The 22,414-nt window shown below is 42.0% G+C and overlaps 1 protein-coding gene across 2 annotated transcripts; it reads right to left on the bottom strand.

Moving 5' to 3' along the window:
• Nucleotides 1–1,246: 1,246 nt before the first annotated feature.
• Nucleotides 1,247–21,709, bottom strand: LOC136437867 (calretinin-like). 2 transcript variants are annotated; one of them, XM_066432439.1, is made up of 9 exons: nt 21,505–21,709; nt 21,288–21,358; nt 9,634–9,723; nt 8,838–8,918; nt 4,626–4,682; nt 4,226–4,303; nt 3,256–3,311; nt 2,653–2,692; nt 1,247–1,423 (listed from the first exon to the last, which is right to left on the bottom strand). In XM_066432439.1, the coding sequence occupies exons 1-9, from the start codon at nt 21,605–21,607 to the stop codon at nt 1,262–1,264; spliced, it is 738 nt and encodes a 245-aa protein (XP_066288536.1). In that variant the 5' UTR covers nt 21,608–21,709; the 3' UTR covers nt 1,247–1,261. The 2 variants fall into 2 exon arrangements, with proteins under 2 accessions (XP_066288536.1, XP_066288535.1); XM_066432438.1 differs by lacking the exon at nt 3,256–3,311 and adding an exon at nt 3,428–3,483 and having other exon boundaries at nt 21,505–21,707.
• Nucleotides 21,710–22,414: the final 705 nt, after the last annotated feature.

Here is a 22,414-nt window from a genome sequence, read left to right as displayed (position 1 = left end):
GTATAAGATCAGGAACGCAACGCTGCGTTGGTCTAACTTGTAAGAAGTGCTTTTCTATTTGCACTTCTGGCTGTAATCGATAGACGGCGCTGCATAAAACTTACGTCTTTTTCGCCGTGCTCCATCAGGTCCTTCAGAAGCCCACACAGTTCACTATCTTCAATAGTGCCGCTCTTGTCCTGCAATAATTCAAGAAAGGCAAATCAGGGATTCAGATTAGACTTCATTATTCCAGCAATAAGTTGGGCAGAAAAAACACAATATTAAAATCGTGTTGAAACAACCGTCCGTTAAAAGAGACGGGGGACGTTACAGGCTCATTACTTTTGTTATATGTCCACAAGATCAAGGGCCGGAAGTGATGAGTCATTCAGCATGAGGAAGGCGGAAGCGACAGATATGCATCACTTTTATTTCTAATGCCAAGATACACTAAGATCCCTTGTTAACATCAGTGATGCTGGTTCCGTGTTGACACTCGACAACACATACCCAGCTATCCCCATTTCAAACAAACACTCTGGACTAGGTTTGTGTAAAGCCTCACCTTGTCATAGTGAGCGAAGATTTTGTCGAACTCTTCGCGGCTCACCCTTGACCCCTATGGAAAAGATACGACATTAGCGTGTAACATTGAGCTGTGTTCGTAAAATGCCTCTGTCGCTTGTTTGTAAGGCTTGGTTGGCTAACTGACACTTGATTCTCCCAACTTTTATGCCTACTACAAAAATTAGGGACTCAGGAAACGTTACAAAACATGATAGCTTTAAGTTAGTGTATTTCTAAAGGAGCTTTGCAGTTGTTTCAATCTATTAGCACTCTTTTGTTTTATTGTGTGTAATCAAATAAGCAGGGAGGGAGGGAATGGATTCTTACCTCGAACTGTTGATAGTGAAAGACATACGAAAAATGGCAAACGTCATTCTCAATTCTGTCACAAGGCTGATTAGAGCCTTAGTAATTTCAATCAATTTTTATTATTTTTACGCAAATAATCGGTATATGATGGATGCACGCACTTATTTTCTTTCTTTTCCCAAGGAACCAGTTGAACTGGACATTTTTCATGCGCCGACAAAAATTAAAATGGCCGCCATGTTTTACTGACGCGTTTAACTGCACAGTTACCATGCGGGCTAACTTAAGTTGCTTGACTACAAAAACGGATGTTATGAACTAAAAGGCAGATCATAGTGCTGTCGTTAGTCACATTTTCCAGGCTTGAAGATGTGCAGAAGCTTACCATTATGTTAACAATATACTACAGCATAGCAAGACACGAGTTCACAACAAGAGACAGACATCGACAGCAGGATGCATGCAAATTTGAAGCCATGAGCAATGGGTAGATAATGTAGTTAGCATCGGTGTATATCTGAGAAAGGCACGTAAAGAGTTCCTCCCAGAGAAGCATACTCACGATCTATGTACATGAACGGCGTGAGGGGAAAGAAAGTGATGTCGATGAATCGTGAGACACAGATGTATGGCACAACATACAACACGTTATACCTGCCCGCTGAAAACCCAAGTCTGAGTTAGTCCATATTGCTTGGAGGCCAAGTCTATCTGTCTAGTACACACTGTGACATGCTGTTCATATTGAATGCCCCACGACCTTTTAGATTCTCTCCCTTTTGCATCTGTTTTGCTCTATTCAGTTAACAATGAAATGTACAAAATTCAAACTACGTCACAAAAATGGTAGACAGGGTTACTTCAAAACCAGATGCTGCCTCATCCAGCAGGACTTCATATCGACATATTTGGATTTGACATCTCAGCGGATAAATAGAGATACATGTTGTCATCTATAGATCTGATTAGCCAAGCGTCCTTGCAGCTTGCAATCTGGAAACTGAAAGTTTGATTTCCTTTCAATGTTGCAGAGAAACACCATTCTTTATCTTAAATGGGCATCTGGGTCTGTCACAAAAAGGTCAGTGCCTTTTTGCGATAGAACCTCTCATGTGTAACAGCGTCCCGTGACAAATTGTTCTCAGGAATGCACCTGACAAGTTTTCGCGCCTCTTTGCCCAGTGTCATTGGTCATGTGCAATCTAGAGATAATCTTGTGTCAAAGCGGGATCTGTAGTGCAGACTGCATTTCTCATTGGGTGACGGGGTGCGTGGATGGGGTTAATAGTGTTGAAGAAAAGCCCACCAAGCATGATGGGGGGCGACAAGACGAGTGGCAAATGTCTCACCACGAGAGAACAACACGATGCATCACGAAGAACCACAGTCAAAGATCATGAGAAATGTGATGCTATACTACCATTTGTGTGGCTAGCTGGCTTCAGACCAGACATTGCTGTCTACAGCAAGGATTTCGAAAGTTTATCGTTTGTTGGGCATCACACCCAGTCGTGTGTCCAGCCAAAACAAGTCTTTCAGATACCTGCATCAAATTGCAGTCTACATATTCAGCATTTAAAAGGCACGAGGATCTGTGGCCAATCAGAGAAGTCGCTACATCTTCAAAACTGGCAGTTAATTCCTCGAAGGCCAGCGTTTCCAATAGACGAAAGGCGACGTGTAAAAGATGTCACCTTATATGTCTAACAAATAGATGTTGCACTGTAGACGCCATGTGTGAAAATGGTAGTATAGACACAAGGCTTAGAATATGTTGCAGGTGCATTGGCTCACCTGGAATTGCGTGAGGAAATTCTCCTTGACGGGGAGCAGCCTGAAGAAAGGAAAAATGAAAATGAACTAACAATATTTATGGCTATATTACGTTGTAAGCACATGATATGTAGTAAGTACACGTTTCGTGAAATATCAGTTAGATACCAAACATTTAGGTGCATTGAAAGATATTGCTGACAACCTTTTTCTCTGTCCTTGATATGTTGACGTTTGCCATACATCATACATTTTTGAACGCATGTAGCTTTGTAAGGTGTGACATGGCAATTTTCAACATAGATTAGGTTTTAATAGCCTCTACCAGGCTCCGCGGATGGCTGGAAAAATGGTTGAAATTGGCCAAATAGAGTGAATAGTATGCGAAGGGAGTTGGCTACGGAGGGGGGTCCAATATGCCTTACCCCTATAGAAGGCTAACTCCTCTTGCATGTTTTTTTGTCTATTTGGCCGATTTCTACTCTTTACAGCCGCCTGTGGAGCCTGGTAGAGGCTAGGGTTTTAATGTTTGCCTGCTAAGCAAGTGCCAACAGAATTCTAGCACAAGGGGAATTCTAGCAAATATAGGGAATGGACACATATAGACAGACACTTCATACAAACTTTGACATTTCCTTTAGGTCCAGTTTGCCATCCTCATTGGTGTCGAATACCTTCAGCTGTGAGAGAATATATTCACCTTGGTGTCAACCTTGATCTCCGCTAACTAATCTACTAACTAGGTGTTATGGTTAGCGAGTTACGAACGGAGGGTAGAAAAGGTTTGGGTACGAACTGTGCCATTTCTTTCAGCTCCAGTTTCCTGTCATTGTTGGAGTCAAACATCTTCAACTGCAGAGGGAAACATTAGTAGCGGTGTTAGTTTGGTTAGGGTGTTAGTAGTGCAAGGATCCAACATACAAAAGGAATCCAGTTGCAAAAACAAAATACCCTACGTAGTCTCTGTTGTCAGGGCGGTAGAGTTACGATAAGTTCCATGAACTGCAACCGAGCATTTAAATAGCATAAGGTTACAACCAAATTTGATCACACCTTTCCGTATTGGTTGAAGATATTATGTGCGTGTTATGGATCCAGTTAACGAAGAAAACGAGCCAAAACATCTTGAAAGATATGAATCGCATTACTATATGCATAAAGACAATAATATTAAAGGGATAGGTCGGATAGAAAGTGGGATACCAGGTACTATTAGAGTAAATATAATCATATAGTCGAAGTTGCAAGAAATCATCACACAATATTATTCCAAAATCTTGATACCGTAGAACAATGAAATAATAACACTCATTGTCACTTCATTGAATACATTTACGGTGTATTCGGGAAACTAGAAGATTACAAAACGTCTGATATTTTCGTGTAGTATACCCCAGATTATAATACAATCTTTTTTAACACAACTTAAGAACAGCGACTTTCGTAAGTCTATGTGACATGCAATATCTTCAACGTACGTGCAATGTCCTGTAAAACAATTTAAACATACCAATAACATATACTGTGCGTTCAAGCGTATGGAGAGTGGTTTTACATTGGTAGTCATATAGCTTATGTCGTTAACAGTACTTACGATGGTCTCCACATATTCTGCTAGCTTATCCTCGGTGACGTCTTTCCCGGCCTTCGATAGCAGATCTGTTAGGAAACTCTGTTGGAACAGATACAACCAGGAATTGTAGATTTCATTTGATGGTGTTTGTATTTTGCCTCTGAAGTTCAGATACAATATTTCTTAGAGATGCCCGAGTATCGTCAACGCTAAACTATTGCCGGATCGTATTGTTTAAGCAGTTACCTTGGTGCACGTATAAGTCCACGTTTGTTTTAATAGTGTTTAGGCAGATGTACCTTGATGTACTATAAGTACACGTCTGTTTTAATAGTGTTTATGCAGATATAGCTCGATGTAATATAATACCATAAATGTGTTAATAGTGTGCCAGTCAGGTATCAAGAGATCGTGTACTTACTCTTAATTCCTCGCTCTCGATGTAACCGCTGCAGTCGGCGTCATACTTCCGCCAGATCTGTAAGAAGAGCGCAATGTATTATTAATAAATGTCTAAATATCAAACATCATGCAGCTGAAGGATTCTAACACTTCACTATCTAAATGTTAAAATCTGCAGACCTGCAGCAGCAATATGCAATACCGTCACTCTGAGGAGACATTACATGTATGTCTTATGATTTCAACTCCTTCGTAACGATACCATGTCTTTTCATGTCTTTTTGTCGAGGCCTTGTGTTACGCACTGGGGTTTATTACATTGCTTTAGGAAGTGGAGTGACAGAAAATAAGGAATCTGCTCAATAAGCCCGAAGAAGTGTTAGGGTCACGGTAGGTAACCCTGATAGAAGACTGGGCACTATTGTATGACATATATGCAGCTGGAACTTGGAAATACTCAAACGATTGTTCATCTTATTTACCGAAAGCCTTTCAAAGTTTATCACGAGTACAGGAGGTAGTTTTCCTAATTTGGTCATTGATCGTCGAGATGATGCAAATGATAAGATTCGTGAGGTCATCAAGTTACTGTAATGGACACTTATTAACTTTGAATGCTGTACGACATAACCCGTGTAAAGACTAAAGGACAAAATAGCAAGGCCAGATAGGGTGGTACTGTTCATCATTGGATGTTAGAGATCTTGGTGGGAAAGATCTCCACCCAACAAGAAGTAAAATGGCGGACAGTACGGGAGGACGTCTTATACATGCAAGTCACGCACGCACATCACTCTTAACCAATCGATGCAGCGCCGAGGTGCCCAAATATTGTGTGTCCTGTCGGTGTATCAATCAAACGGGGAATTACAGGAAAACCCGGAGGAAATAAACACATTTTCAAGTCATCTCTCTGGCGCGAAGGTGGCTATAAAACATCTATTGAATTGTCAACGATTTAGGGTTCAATTGCAACTTGCCAAATCCAAAAAGATGCCGTGCGGCAGTGAAATCTGACGTTCATGGTTATGAGGAATTGGTCGTGAATAACAGATCGTCTTCCGCCCGAAAATTTCAATATAGTCTGCCCGAGTGAAGAGTGATCAATCGTGTCCAACTGGACCTCAATAATCTCGATAAAACGGAAAACTAATCTTTCTCCGTTCCTCGGAAGAATGATAATTAGTAATCAGCTTTACATGTGATCATTTTCACAGACACCAGAACGTGGAAGGTATACCAAAACCTGTCTTGAAACGTATCACACGTAAATGTTTTGAGTTCTTTAACAATGATTGAATATTGCGTGTGTGACAACGAGGGATACAATTAACTTTTTTAACATTTAAGTCTAATGACAACACAAGTCTTGTTCACGCTTAAAAGATCCTCATATCTACAAGAATTTGTTTGTGTAACCGCTAGATCAAATCAAGTCATTATCAGCTACAACGGGGCTAAAAAAGGATTTGAGCTACGCTTTACGCTGCAAAACAGCCTGCCCCTAAAGGTGACACAACAACAATATAGATGAAGATTACGACAAATGTCGAAGGTGCCGGATATGGGGATAATTACCTTCTTCGGTCAATGAGACCAACAAATAAATGCGGAAATATGATTATTGATACATATTCTGCATCCAAATAACGATTTCTGCGAATACTATGTTTTTTTTACAAGTTGTTTCTCGATCATGGTGACAAGGCATTCCTGTAAGACCCTGATATTACCTCTGCATGCCATCAAGAGGGGAAGACACACTAAAATGTCAAGCGCTATGGCCGATTTTGCAGGTGCCCCTCCTCCCCCTAAAAAAATCGATACTGCAAATGCAGCGGTTTATGGACTGGGAAAACAGCCCACATGCACTGACAGAAGCTCATACTTCAGGGGTGCAATTTGGATAGAATTACATGCTTCATATTCTATCAAACGCCAAAATATTCGTTATTCTTTAGGAAAACCTTTAGGAATCCTGGTCAGAGGCTGGCGACTTTTAGAAAAGCTATTGGTTCATTCACGTATTTTGTATCAAGTCTACTATTCAACCTTTTTATTTCATATCAAAATATCATCTCATATCAAATGGAAGACAAAACATGCGTCGACAAACTGTCATAAAATGTGCAAGCTTTATGGTAAGTCCGAGGGAAAAGCTGCTATTACTTCGCCCATATTCAGACAAAGTGGCACTTTCATATCTAGGTCACATGGGAATCAAGGAAATAATGTGACCAAAAATTGTAACCTTCGTGAGAATTTGAAGGGCACGCATAAGTGTCTTTTTATCGATCCAATGCGCCAAAGCCGACTCGCGGGAACCCACCTCGGTTGAGTGAGCGACAACAACAGAAAGGTCTTTTCATTTATGAGCGTTCCTCTTCTGCATTAACCCATCCAGGAGTGATGCAGAGCTTTAAAGCCTGAAGCGACTAAGGGCACCAATTATGATAGTTTTTGCATCCGAGAATTTTTTGAACGTTGTCTCGGTGATATGTGGCAAATTTTGATCACCTTGAATTTTCGAAGAGGTATTGACCACAATTACTGTTAATAATTTTAGACCGTTGTGATCTATGCGGCGTTGAAATGTTATGATTAAATGATCCTGTCGAAGCATTTGGGGCACACATTTGGGCTACGTCATGATGTTCTGCTTCTGATAAACATTCCCGTAAACTTTCCTGGAAAAACTTCCTCCTAAAGACTATAGAGTCAACGTCTCACTTCGTTATGAAATAAGATCTACGAGAACATAACTGAAGCAAAAATAGACACTTTGTCATTGGCAAGACGAAACCCGATGTATTTCATCTGGTTACTATTGGCAACCTCAGAGACATATCCGGTAATGGTTGTTCAATGTAAGCAGGTCTACCAGGCCTTGAAAGCTTTTAAATCCTCCTTCAATCTTTCTTCAAGCCTAAATATTGGATTCAATGTAGACGTATTCTGACTCACTCTTCTAAACCTATCAAGTGTACATTACGAGCGAAGGAGCCGAGTCCCTGCTCTTGCATATCTCCCACCGGAAACAACCGCCTACTGGATGGTTTTCGATGAATGAGTTGCAATTCCGTTGCTGCGAAGTTTATGCTAGACTGTCCATCATGGCAAGTAAAAATTCGTGCCTGTGTAGATCAAACCATAAAGTTGTAGACGAAGAGAAACATCAGTGTGACCTCACTGGAATAAAGAAGACTTTGAAATGGATGGTTCTGGCTAACTTGCGTTGCAGAGTTACATCTTCAGTCATTAGAGAGGCTTATCGAGCAAATTGTCGCGTTACTCGGTGAAGCACAAGATGCGGGGAACTTTAAAGTTATTCTTCAGGGGCAATTTCGACTCTCTAATAGGTACGCAGCCTTTTTTCGCTGCGTAAGCTTTCAATGCAAGGCTCCCTTTGGCGGGTGCTCTTACCCGGATTGACTTGCTATCCTTCAGGAAAATCAAAAAGGTTTCGGACGGCCTCTTGAGAGAGGCGAGCTCAAAGGAGGATCAGGAACCGTCTCTCCGTAACGCTACCTGCACTGATTAAACACTTTTCTGATAATACTAGTCTAAAGCCCATCCATCTGTCTTTCAATCCACCGGAGTGTTTCAAAGTGGGAGTGGTGGACTCTGAGGCAAATGTGCTGGAGAATTTGGGCACGTTGGCGTCGCAGGAAATTGATCTGTGTCTTGGAACGGGTTCCCGTAAAGTTTTCACAAAGCACGCTCACGCCTACGGGGGGAATGGCGTCGCCAGTTGACGTATCGACGTGGAAGCACTACTTTCTAGTTTCCTGTTTGAAACATGATCGATTGTTTGCTGCCTGCCGACAGGCAACACAGTCAACAGACAGGCGTATAAAGTTTATAGAGGTGAGCAATACATCCTGTATCATCAAGAAACTGCTCAAGAATTAATTGGTGACTCATGGATCGATGGTCCTCGTGGGTGGTGAGGTTCGAATAAAAAAAAAATCTTCCTCAGTGCTTTGTTGTAAAAGTTAATTGACTAACTATTGCATTTACATACAAGACACTGAGTGGGCTTTGGAATGCGAAGCTCTGACCAACATAAGGTATCCTATGGAAACCTTCTTAATTGCATTGTTCTTCAACTTCACAGCCACACAAGATGTCAAGAAGAGGTCAGGTGATCCTATATTGCTCGCATGAATAATGTAGATGTTCACCACGCACCCCTTGGTGTGCTACAAACGCCTTAGGAAAAGTGACTCACCTCCATGAACTCAACACTTGTTCCGATTTCCTGGCGAAACAGGAGGAGGAAGCTCTCCTCCATGGGCAGGATAGACGACATCTACAAGGAAACATGCGTTTAAGACGATTTTAACAAATATCGCTTATTTGAGGCAATAAATGATTCTAAGATCAATTACTTCCTTTACTGGCCCTCAGTGACAAACGTTGCTATCACGCCTCACGTAAACTGGTTCTATCATTATACATCATAAATACACAATAGAATACACTATTGGCAGCCCGAGGGCTAGATTGAAGTGTACTGTACACAACAAGGCTCTTAATCATTTTAAAAAATACAAATAAGATACAGTTCCACAAAGCGTTGGATGCTCATATTTCGTAAAGGAGCTTTACACAATATGGCAGTGTGGTATTCATGAATCGGAACGCTCTACATATAGAAGGCGTCCACTTGGTTGGTCTTCATATGTGACTACCAATTATCTTGATTTAAGTCTGTTTGCCTTATCCTGGTACAATATTCCTCTATTTACATGTCACTATCTTACCTACTAGACATGGGCTTCACTGAAAGCAGTTTGGTAAGTGAAGACATGCATTGCACTGCATTGCGTCGATCATGGTCATGGATTTTTGCCTTTGCTGCTTTTCTCTATTGTTACAAACTGTCAATTCTGACAGAATTGCGTTAAATGTCTTACTAGATGTGATAACAAACCCTGTTGTGTTTTATAGAATAGAGGTCTAGTTCTAAACACTTTCTTGCCGTATGCCTTCCAATCAAAGATTTAGCTGATGATAACTCTTACCTCGTTCATCGAAATTCTGCCGTCCTTGTTGTCATCAAACTTAAGCATGATAGCTTCCCTCATGTCCGAGATCTCTTGGTCGGATGGTTGCTGTAAGACATGGAAGCAAAACAACTCTGATTCGATGCTTAAGATATAGACTACCGCTAGTCTGTTGGAATATTTTTTTTTCTTTTCAATGCCTAACCTCACATGCAATGTACCAGTACTTACAGACGTTAGTGTGTATGTGTGTTTGTTTGTTTGTTTGTTTGTTTGTTTGTTTGTTTCCTTGTGTGATGTTTGTATGGGTGTAGACACCCACCTTGATTAGTTCCTGTTAAATCTAACTTTACAGAAGAAAGGAATATGCCAAATATCTGATGTAATATGTATGTGGCAAGCAGGCTTATTTCTAGCACTTACTCCTCATAGTAAAAGTGTGCAACTGTACTGTATGTTATTATTGTGGTAATAAGATGGCGCTAAGAATATCACCATTGTTAGTAAATGTTAAGTTTATAAGAATTGACTTGACTATGATAATGGATGGTGAGTTGACACAAGACAATGTCCCAATGGGATTCAACACCAAATCTCATTGGCTGTAATTATTCTGGTTAAACTTGGTTAGTTGTTTAGTGTCTTATCATCACTGCTAACTAACGCTGTTAGTCTAGAGGATATTAGGAAATCGTGCGAGTCACTAGGGACTACGATTGTCTTACCTCATCCTGAGTGGGTGGGAAAGACATAACAAGGAATGCAACAGTTAACTTGTCCTTCTATGAAATGAATACTCTATGGGGCTGAAGTTGCCATTACCAATATGGATAGAAACGAAGCATGGAAGCTGGAATGCTTTGTTCACATTTTTCTATCATGACAAGACTGGTTATACTGGTCTTGAAGACTTATACAACAAGAGATTGAGCATCACCGCAACTGCCATTGATCAAAACTACTACCAACTACATATGATGCAAGCACAAATCTGTCATTAAAGCCTTTTAAACTTGAGAGTAAATTCTAATCTGTTGCGAACAGAACCTGCGAAGCAGTCATTTGATAGCAGATTCCTAGTTGACCAAATCGTTTTGCTTGTCAAATTGATAGTTCATCACATTCTAGATTGTCCCTAGCGACATTTAGTTATTGGAAGGTAGAAATGTTGACAATTGCATCGTTGGTGAAAGGCAGTTGGTGAAAAGGGTTTTGATCAATGGAATTACTGGAGCTCAGAGCAATTCCAATAGTTCCATGTGACCAAAGCGATATGACAAGACACAGACACAATACACGTATAAATGCATGTAACATTTGCAATAAGCGAGCAAAAGCACACGTTATACATAGCGATTCCATCAACGCTACAAAGGAATAGGGCAGTAATTTAGAAGTAAGTCTCAAATAAATGACCTTACTTTCAGTGGTTCTGCTTTTCTGTTTGACTTCATGACACAGCGTTCATGATGTTCTTGACCAAAGCTTAAGATCTTGAAAAAGACACATGATTTTTTGGTTGCCTTGGTAGGCAAAAGTGATTGTTGTATTGTCTCTACCGTCAAACATAGAAATTTTAGATTACACAGCAACCATTTTCAAGGTGTGTCAAAGCTTAACGGTTTACCACTGAAAATTCATTCTTCCATATGAGAGCCACTTCAGAATACACTGCTCTATCCCTTCGACATGCACTGCTTACGAAAGACATCACACGTTGCTATAACCCTATAGCTTACATGCTGTTAGTAGGACATTGGCAAAGCCTGAGAGTGTGATGAAACAAGGATAAGCTAAGCCTATAAGGCACAGTAGGTTAAAGCTTAACACCTGATCATATAGGCCTCTTTGTGATGCCGTATTCACTGTGTTACCGGAGATCTAGACCAGGTATACATCCAACCGTCAGTTGTATCTGATGCATGTATTTGCCTGTAGGTCTTTTTTATCTCATATTTCTAGGAAGATGCTGGAGAGGGATTAAGCGATTGGATATGCAACATGTAGGTCATGGTCTCAGGTCAGCAAATACAGTAGACACGACACCACGAAGGGGCTAAGTCTTGTTTAGCCTAGAATTCCGGCCACGATGGCAGCTGCTATACGCGAATGTACTTTGTGGGCAGACAGCGTTTGCCGAGGAGGCTAAGCCAGCTTTGTTGATAGCTACACTGTGTTCCAATACAAACAATAAACTTTTTGTTTACTTTTCAGCTGTCCTCGATACAGCTCCATCGAATGACCGACCATAAATGATATTTGTGAAACGTTAGCAATCGTCTGCTACCTTTGACCATTCGCTTACGTCACGTGTTCCTAAAGTCATTAATAGTCATTCAAATCTGAAGCGTCTTATCTATTGTTTTGGATCACAGTCAGCTATGAACAATGTTGAAAACCGACACAGATGAAGTCTCGTGTTATGAATAAACCAGCGAGGCGAGGGCGTGGAAGCCACGCTGGTTTAGTCAGGTTCGAACTGCAGCAAACGGCAGTCAGCCGCAGGGTCCATCCAAGTATCGCAGCTTTTAAAGCGGTTTGTCGCTGCACAAAATGAAGCGCGGCAACAATACACATGACGGGGCAAGCCACTACAGCGACAACACCATGTTCACATGGCATGACATGGCATGACATATCCCACGAAAAGACATTTAGATGGTGATGATTTACACTTGTTTAGCTGATTGTACTCGTTCTATGAAGTTTTCTCAAGTGGATTTGGCATTTTCATTTGATATATAGAAAGGGTACACTAAACGCCATTGGACGTAGCTGCTTTCGTGGGAAATCTAAGAGTAAAGTGTAATTGAAATATAATGAAAGATGAATGGACGTTTGTGAAATTAAAAGGAGATCGAGGCATTAAGGTTTTACTTCTTCTGCTACTGAAGGATAAGAGGTCGGGTTCTTCTTAAAGACTCTAACGAAAGTTTTTCTTCAGAGTAAGATTATTTCTTAAAACTTGGTTTAAGACATTGTGGAGTGCTCATCAATCAGGAGAGAAGCATTCCTTTCGATAATTTCTCACGTCGTTTCAGTCAAATTGATGCGGTGCGTCAGTAGCTCGATATAATTGCCGCTGATTATCATCTATTCCAGAAAGAGGACTGTGTAGAGTGTTCAACTTCTCACAACAGACATACTTTAACATTAAGCAGGGCCGACTGTGCCATTAATTGCCCGCATTGATGTGATTTGGGAGTGTTTCACTAATAGGGCAACCATCTTGCTATACCGCGAAGAATTTCTTAAGTACGGCAATGTGACAGAAGGGATTCAAAATCCCGTCCGAAAATCAAAACATAGGCCCGTATTTCATTTTCTCCAAAAATGAATTGCGTTTGCGACTTGATGCCAATTTATTTGAATAACAGCAGTACAAATACATTTATTTCAATATGCGATATTTACGTGTGTAAAACAAAAACAAAACACTGTAAAATCGTCAAGCTCAGAATATTGATTACACATCTTTAAAACCCCAAATGATTATTGCGACTCTTCCATTAGAGCGTAAACAAAGCAGTAAATTTCCCCCATCACGTATTCCTAGACATTCATGTAAGATTAACGTTGCACAAGATCGATCTGCATACGGTGGAAAGCGCAGGGGATGATTCTGTATTCCAGGTCTGTCCTGTTAATGATAGCGGTGTATCTGTGAGTGATTGATGATTGCGTTGTGTCTTTCTGGGGAGGCGGCGTTCTCCGCGAACAATAAACACGGCACAAGAACCATAAATGATCCTGATTTATTGATGACGCCATTTTCCTCGCCAATTCCCGTTGGAGTTTCGTCGCTTCTGCATGTATATAACATCCGTAAAACGGGAAACATTCCTTCATACAACGTTCATGCCTGCTTTAATATGATAATGCTAACCATTTGGGCGTGTTTTTCTTAAGTGTCGCCTCCTAAACACTTGTAAAAATACGACACAACGATCTATTAGAAATAACGTAAGGAGGCGCGGCAGTATGGCTGACTCTTGCAGAATTCCTCGTTGGGTGCTGCGACCTCTCACTGCTTTGCTTTTATCAGCGTTTTATGCTGCCCCTTTCCCCTCTAGGTTATCTGTGGATCCCCTAAACATTCTGTACCTTACAGGCGTCTTATGGCGTCCTACATAACTGTTCTTGGTAAACCTGTCCTATTAGGGCCTACCGGTGGTTAACGAATCCCCTACAGTTCTAATAAATGAACAGCAAGATATGCCGTGTCTTAAGGTATGCAGGAAACATTAGCCATGCTAAAATAAAGTATCCAAAGCTTTTACATTAGCTCTACCCTCCTTCTGTCTTTCTCTTTTACACTAGCCACTGCACTTTCTCTCTCTCTCTACCTAAACTACCTTCTGATCTCAATGAGATTAAGATCACCCGACCTTTTGGCCTCGGAGTGACGTCACGAGATAGATCTGAAAGATTTGCCATGTCCTGAGGAGGAATGTGGTTTGTTTGGGAATTCGTTCAGGAAGCAGATGAGGGTGTGGCAGCTCATTTAATACGGGACGCCATCGAGGCCGGCCTTTAAATGGGCTGTTGGCCTTAAGAATGTGACTAGACAACACAACCAACCAATGTAACCATCCGCTATAAGCGGACATATAACCACTGTATTGGTGCATCATGAATACAAAGCTTGTCTTTCTTGTGCTTTTAAGGTGTCCCCATTTCTAGTCCCAGCTTCAACAAAGAAGTAATACTATATAAGCCTTACGTTCTCGGTGATTTGATTTCGCCGTAAAGAGACAATAGAATGTTTTAAGTGGCTTCAAGTTCACGATAGCGCTATAATCACTGTACAATAATGGAAATAACAAATTCGCTGTGGTTTCTAAGTTCGCGGTGAAGCGGTTAACATACAACCACCGCGAAAATGTTAAGAATTGCAAAGCAACATGGCACCATCGCATACAAACGATAGTTCCTTACATGCTCTAAAAGGAGAGAGGATGTCTTCCAGAATTGTTCAAAGACCGTAGATGTCAACATGCCGATTTGGTGTGCATCTGACATTCACACCAGTATGAATTGATACGGCAGTGCGCAATAGGAGCGCCATTTCTCCTTCCCGGAACAGATGGCCTCGCCTCTGTCATTAGGTCAGGTTAGAAGGAATCGGAAAGCTAATCAAGAGGAATGAGATGGGGGCAGTGATTGGGATTTCCTTTCAAAATGGCCGAGATGGCGCCATCATACGGGGGGAATAGACTGTAGACAGACAGATAGCAATGGAGGCGCTGGCAATGTATTCCTATTGTGTATGGGGACATTTTACTGTGTTTTCGGGCTCTTTTTATCTTCTTTGGAGAAGTAGATGCCTGAGCAGAGACTGCTTTGGGTTCTTTTTAATTCTAAATGACATGCTATTTGATGTGAGGGCTCTTATGACATTATCCAAAAGAGCCATTCTTTTCTATTTTTATGAAGCCTTTGTTTAAAATTCTAGGGCATTAGCGAAACTATGTCAAACTATAGCTGAGTGCTGACAATTTTTAGAAGAGCCGACATGCTTATATGGTTGTTACGTTTTTACCCCCTCCGGAAATTTATCTATCTACTGATTAATAGGTGCGTATGTTTTGACACAGTCTACATTTTTTTTAAACAACGCTCTTTCAGAAGATGGGGAAGGAAATTTGCCATCAAATGTTTGATGTCCAATTTCTTTGTGTGGATCGTCGGCCTCTTTGCTTGGCGGAAATTAGGATGGTCTTGTGATCAATATTTCATGAGTTTGTTCAACCGCAATATCGAGGGATGCGGACTTCAGCGTTGATGGTAAAAGGCAGCCTAGTCTGAAGTACTTTGCCTCAAAGACGCGGTACGTCATTCGCAGTGGGGGCGCTTGAGATGAAAAGCCAATTGCGTTCGCGGCACATCTGCCCACTCGCCTATTTCCGAACAAAATGTGCCACCATTTGGCGACCAACGGGACGTATCGATCCTGAGAGTCTTGCGAGATGAAAACAAATCACACGGTACAGAGCCCCCGGCCGCTCGTGGCGCCTCATATTTACAGTGTCGTACTCGGCCACAGAAAGGGTCAGATTGCTTTAGTGCAGCGAGCGCGAGAGGCCCTGGAAAAAGTGCAGAATTGTGCAGTAATCATACATAACAGGGTCAAATGACAGAGAGAGACGGTCATGTAAAGGTTCTCGAAGGAAATCGGTTAGACTCTTAGATGGGGCTTTTCAGAACTTTACTTAAGATGTTTGCAACACACACTTCTCTGTCTAACTATACCCAGGTCATGCAAATGAGTGGACAGTGCACCAAAGGCGTTGCTTCACAGACAGTTAGAATCACATCTAAACCAACAAGGAGCTACAACACTGCAAACACGTCACTTCCTGTTTGTCAGAGATTGTCATTTGACCATTTGGTTCAACAAACGCTACAAACAACCCAGTAGACGAAGCAAAGATGCGGAATAGTTGCAGCAAAGGAAAAGACGATTTGCTCTTTATATTCCATCAAGTGGTCGAACAACTTTCTAGCCAGGCATTTTTATCTCCATTCTGTTTGATGGCAAATCTTTCTTTTTCTTTCCTTCTTTTCTCTCAAGCGCCCCCCCCCCCTCGCATTGACGAAAAACAATCTCTAGAAGTGTATTATACTCGACCTTTGGCATGGCCGTTGAGATGACCTCGCCATTCTTTAATGAAAACTATGTCCTCGCAATGCTCAGTGTCTCCTCTGCCAATCGAGCCATTAGAAATCCATACCGTAAATTGAGTCGGGTTATGTTATTGTCTAAGTTCCCTGTCGAAGCGTACTGTTTCCGAGATAGATTCAAGGCGAGATTGCATTATTTTGACGCCAGACGGTCTATATTCCCCGGCGTTGCGGGCAATAAGGAACGCATAACGAAATGACATGGGCAACAAAGCACCCCTTAAGTGTTATACAAAAACAAGGAAATCAAATAGGAAAATGAAAAGAGATCAACTACAGCGATATACGACCGATGTATCTATTTCCATTTTACTCTTCTTTGTGCAATTTAGTTGTTTTTTTCTACCAGTTATCAAAGTTTGTAGAATTCCTTGCAGTACATTGTTCCGGAAATCACTTTACGTCAACAACTACTAGTATAACTAAGATTGTCAAACGTTATTCAAATTAAATCACCAACATCCCCCAATCGACTTGTTATCATTTCAATTAAGATAACTATAGTTTTATAACAGATCAGCGAAGTATGTACGCTAGGTACTGGGGACATTTTATCAATTTCGGTAGGTTTCCTTGCAGTTTGAATGAGTGATGTTGCCTAAAGATGTTTCCGTACAGCCAGTGGACCGAAAAGGAACACCTGCAACTTGAACGATACTCTCATCTTCTTCCCCGGAACTTGGAATGTCAATTCTCGTTCAACGTGACAGGTCGATCAATAAGGCGTCGAGAGAGATAAAAATCGCGTTCCATGATCGCAGTCATGCCGATCAACTAGATTCTAGCTCCAAGGCAGTCGTGATTTTTATCTCTGTGCAAGTGTGTTTATTTCAGTCAGTGCTCGAGGGGAATCTTCAGCGAAGCATCTCGTATACAGCCTTGGAGATAACAAGTTCTGCTCTAGCTGTCGATTTGTAATCTTTCCAGAAACGAACATCACGTTTTACTGTACGTAACAGTTTTGATGAGTTTGAAAACGAATCGTTGTTGACCATTGCCCATGCCCTATGGGACCTATAAGACATAGCTATAGCACAGAACGCCTGTCGAAGATGATTACTTTCTATTTCTTCGTGGCGTGACTTCGCGCAATCCTTCTGTACTTTCACTTGTCCTCAATGTATCGCATTTCATTTGGTAGCCGTTGGCTCTTATTTGATGGGGTCTCTGTTGGCAAAATGCCGCCCCCGCAAATGTTTCCCCCTTTCTTCTTCTACTACATCAACTTCAAAGCCGGGCTTAAAAGGAATGGAAAGTAGAGGAAAATCTAACTCTTCTTCGATAGCTTCTGGCGACGTGCCAATATTGAGCTGTCTTTTGTTTAAAGCTTTGAACTTTAAACTTCAAACGCCTACATGTAAAAACATGCGAACGTCTACCTCACTGAAACTGAAACCTCGCTTTCATTGCGTCAGGATACACTTATGATATATCAAATATACCAGGGAATTCCACTAGCTTCTTTAACCAGACGTAAAGCCAAACAAAAGAGGATAACCAGTCCAGATTATGTTGGCAGCCTTAGCCCAAAGAACTACTAGTAATCTACGGCCGTTTGACGTCATGGGGGGGGGGGGGTAGGTGGCACGATTTTCATCTGCCTGAAAGGCTGTGCTGTGCTGTAGGCTTGTAGCGGCAAACGCTTACATGTCAACAATCTGGGGGTCTGTAAAATCTGCACTTTCATTATCCGTGGCAGGATGGACGACCCAAAGTATCATTCACTTCAACCTAATGATATACAACAACTTACCGACACATCGAAAGGGCAATCTTTCATAGATATGTACTTGGGGTCTATGTAAGCAGCCCCCCTCCCCCTCTGCGATGATTAGAATCAATCTATACAATCGATCGCTGGTGACTGCGTGTTTACATATCGTTATTTTTACAAACGAGCAAGCTTCTCTGGGTTCACTAAACAGCATGAAGACATCGATATCTGTGAACTGGAATGTCACAGTGCGTCCATGGAAAAAACAACAAGGAACAATAGTTCGTGTACGGTGCAAGTTCGTGTACGGTGATTTGTGACTCGTTCAGACCAAGGAGGTTTGTTCAGACCAAAGAGAGGAGGGGGGGCAACAGCAAATGTATTTTATTTTCAATTGTGATGGTTCTTACCACGTCTTGATCGAAGCAACACCTTTGGCAGAAAACAAATTTTTGGTGTTCCAGCTTATCAAGTAAAATTTTAATTTTGTCATCTCGTCCATATAACCTCATAACTTAAGAAACTCAATGTTTTACAACATTTCTTTAGTTGTGTACTTGTTTCAACGTCAATCTTTCGTTGAACCTACAACAAAATGATCCAAAACCAAAAGAACAAGCAGGTCTCAGAAGGTTACTGGGCGGCACCAATCCCACATTGCATCAGCCATAGCGTGTACCGCTCACCTACAATTTAGTTCCTCAGCCCCCAATAGAAACGGTACCGATTCCCCATCCGTCTTCTGCGTATCGACAGCCCCGCAACCGATATTTCTGCCTGTCCGACCCCGGCATGCTAAATCTAGCGAGCACCGGGCAACTTCTATAATGCCATATCGATTTTACCAGGGCGTTTCAAAAATTAAAGTACATAGTCGAAGTAGATTGCTTTCGTCGGGCATAAGGAATTAAGGAGAGTTGTTTCGGCTGGGGGTATAAAAGGATAGGGGCACGTTTACGACCCACGCCCAATATTGAGTTCCTCCTGGAATGATTGTAAGGCGGAGGTTCCTTGCAAGGGTTCTTCGCTTGGCCGTAAATCGATGCGCCAGCTTGTGAACTTTACGACACAGGAAGTGAAGCGTTTACGACAGGCGCAGTGACCCTTTTACGTAATTAAGCTTGAACAATAGCTGCCCCTCCACCTTGTGTGAACTGGAGCCCTCCAGAGCTTCTCCGTAGGAAGTATTAAAGGAGAAGTGTTTAGAAATCGGGGTCTGAAATTGGGGTCGCCGAAAGACCTTTAGAGTTCACTAATAACGACAGCTTGCGCTCACTGCTTCAATTTTTCATCACCTGTGCGCAAGGGGAGCACCCCTTGGCGTCAGGTCCCGGCCGCCATCTTTGTATGCACAGCCCGCCAGGTACGGCGACTGTACAGAAGGTGTCATGAATAAAATATGACGTAGAAATTGGACCACCAATCTGGGGTAATTCCAAACTACGCAGTGTGGGCCTCCATTTTGGGTCGGTATCCTGCATTGCGATTGGTTGAGACACACGTGCAGGGGTTTTAAATGTTAACTGTACATGTCTGTCATCAAATCGTGTATCCTTCTATCAAACTTCAAAGCCGGATCATGAATACGACAACAGATTTCAACCTACACGGAAATTTCAGTGAATTTATAGGCCGGCAAGGCAAAGTGTTTATTACATCAAAATTGACTAAGATAGAGATGTAGTCGGCAGATAAAAGATAAAAGGTATTTCTGTCAGTGATATTGATTCTTTTTATGAAATGATATCTCACTGTTCTGTAGCTAAAGTATTCTCATATCATATGAACTGCACCGTATAACTCTTTCGTTTTTTCAACCCTTCCCTTTGATTCATTCAACAACAGTTCAAAGTTCACTTTTTGGGTACCACGTGCTCAAGATATCATATCTATGTGATTTCGTTTTAACAAAACAAAAACTTCAAGTTCCAATAAGTTGTTGGGCCTGATATTGGCACTGGCGGTATCACGTTTTTGGCTGACCCTGCCTTTGAGTACAAGATATAATGAAAACAAGACAACCAATTTTGAGTTGCAACAGAGAAAGCCATGTTGAAAGCATCTAGTTAGCGAAATCCCCAGAAGACATACACAAATACATACATGTGTAGCTCTGTGGCCAGTCAACTCCTCCTAATTCAGCCTATTTGGCCAATTCTTAATACATATGTACTTAATAAGGGATCCCAAGGAGTCTGTTAGAGACTATAGGAAATGGCGCACTCCAGGTGGACCCCGGCTGCTTCCCGACATGCCTTGCATGATGTAGAGGACCCCCTCCTGGAGGGGTTCTTTGCATCCAATGGGGGCGGGGCCTATATGTAGATCTTGTATATACATGCTAGGGAAGGGATGATTTCAGATGATCGAGCTCAATTTGGTGTCAATGTTTTAATAAACCCTTAACCTGTTTTCTGGGTTATTCAGGGGGTTTTGCGGCATCAGTCTCGGATTAACAACAGTCTCTTTTGAATCTGATACGGCGGCGTGTTCTTCCCTACAACTACTCGTCTTTTGACAGCTCGTTGAACATGGCCCCTGGGGGGGATTCCCAGCCTTTCGCACCGAGGGTTTTTTTTTAATCGTTTATCCGCCTGCAGTGTTACAAAACAAAGCTACATGCATCGCACCAGCTAGTGTGAACAAGTGCTGAGGCGGAATATTTGGGCCACAGCCAGGCGGGTAGCCTGGACCGTACAACAAACAACTCGCGGGAGAAAACGCCCTGCGCACTTCAAAATTCAATTTCGGCGCACAATCCCCGGCTGAATCACTATTTCACGCCAACCCTTTAATGGAACAATATGAGCAGGCAGGTGAAAAGCTTCTGGCGTCGGCTGGTATTCCCGGGCCGAACGTTTCACACCGTAGTGAGTCTTGTACATGGTGGGGTAAAATTGCGTTTTAGGTATATTCAACGGGCGAAAATGAAGAGAGAAAAAAAGAAGGAAATGATATATGTGGCGTCACTGATGGGGGCCGTTCCCTTGCAAGAGGGAACGCTATGCCTAATTTGATATTGGCTCATTTTCCCTGCGCATTATTATTATTCTACCAGTCGATTGAGGGGGCCTTTATGATCCACGATTGAGTTTTACCCTGTCCATTAAGGGAGGCGACGACGACATTCATCGACGCCAATCACCGAGGGAATGTGTTCCGTCCAAAAACACCCCCCACTGCTCTGATGTGGCACCATTACAGGAAATGGGAAAGAGAAAAGACGGATCATGTTGCTATCGGTGCAAGAGAATGGTAACGAGTGATTTAATACCTTTCCTCCCTTCTGCCGAGCCAGCTCGCGAAAGAAATCATCCAGTTCCGTTCCTTCGATAAAGCCATTTCCTACAAAAGGAAAAACGAGAGAATATTGTTTAGGTTTATTTTGGAACAAGAGATGGAGATGAAATCAGCAATGGTACCAAACATGGTCGAGGTAGCGTCATGTACAGGAATGCGACAAGAAGACACAAGTGTTTTTTTGAACCCACCGTCTTTGTCGAAGTGGTCCCAGACCTCCATGAACTGAGAGGACGTAAGATCCCCCGTGTACTTGGCTAAAAAGCCGTCGAAAGCAGCGCTACCCTCCGCCATCCTTGGTCGCGATAAAGGAAAAATACCCAGACAGCCGAGGCAAGGAAACGTAATGAGGAACACCTCTTTGCTCAAAAATTGATTTCTCGTAAAATATCTACTGCGCACGCGCCAACCCGGGGGATGGGGGAGGTCCTTGCAAGGTGTTCTTGTACTTTTGCTACTGGGTCGCCCCACAAATTATTCAACGGCGACAGATCGAAAGCACTTATGAAAATTGTTTCACTTGTTCCAAGGACTTCTTTGCCCTTTAATTGTATGATTGATACCATGAATAGACTCACTCATTATTGTAACTCCTAGCCAGCTCCATAAATATGTTTTCCTTCCAATTAAGTAGCCATAGTCCGTCATTTTTGCAAATTTCAAAACTATACCACCCATTACTTAACAGTGCGTGGTGACAATAATGTACACCTATATCGCTGTCACGCTTTCTTCTGGAAGATGAATACTTTAGGCATATAGATGTAACATATTGCTGCAACGATTCCGAAGGTTTGGATCTTGCGAAAATCTGGTCTTATTTAAGAGTATTGCCTTTTAATTTTCACCTCCCCCTTTCCGAGTGCATGGAAATTAAAGCTTATCGCTCAAGCGAGGCATTGGTGCCCAAGGCCTTATTGCTTGTAAGACCTTAATTATGCTCGCCGAAGATGGCGCTACGCTGTTGAAGATTGAGGTTAGGATCAAAAGGAGGCCACACCTGGGTAGCAGAACTCGGGCAGTATGACGTCACCGTGACGTCATGTTTACAAACCGTGCATATTATCAAAGTGCGCGGGAAACGGCAATTCAACGTCTTAC

Source organism: Branchiostoma lanceolatum, chromosome 7 (genome assembly GCF_035083965.1).
Source record: "Branchiostoma lanceolatum isolate klBraLanc5 chromosome 7, klBraLanc5.hap2, whole genome shotgun sequence".
Classification (NCBI taxonomy): Eukaryota; Metazoa; Chordata; class Leptocardii; order Amphioxiformes; family Branchiostomatidae; genus Branchiostoma; species Branchiostoma lanceolatum.
The sequence above is the reverse complement of the archived record's forward strand: the minus strand, read 5'-3'. Positions and strand labels throughout refer to the sequence as shown.

What these genes read in the sequence shown, in the direction of transcription:
- LOC136437867 (XM_066432439.1), bottom strand. Translation starts at nt 21,607, where the DNA reads ATGGCGGAGGGTAGCGCTGCTTTCGACGGCTTTTTAGCCAAGTACACG. An exon ending in TCGAGAGCGAGGAATTAAGA is followed by an intron (nt 4,304 to 4,625) that starts GTAAGTACACGA and finishes CTGTTCCAACAG; the next exon opens with AGTTTCCTAACAGATCTGCT. An exon ending in CAGAATATGTGGAGACCATC is followed by an intron (nt 3,312 to 4,225) that starts GTAAGTACTGTT and finishes ATTCTCTCACAG; the next exon opens with CTGAAGGTATTCGACACCAA.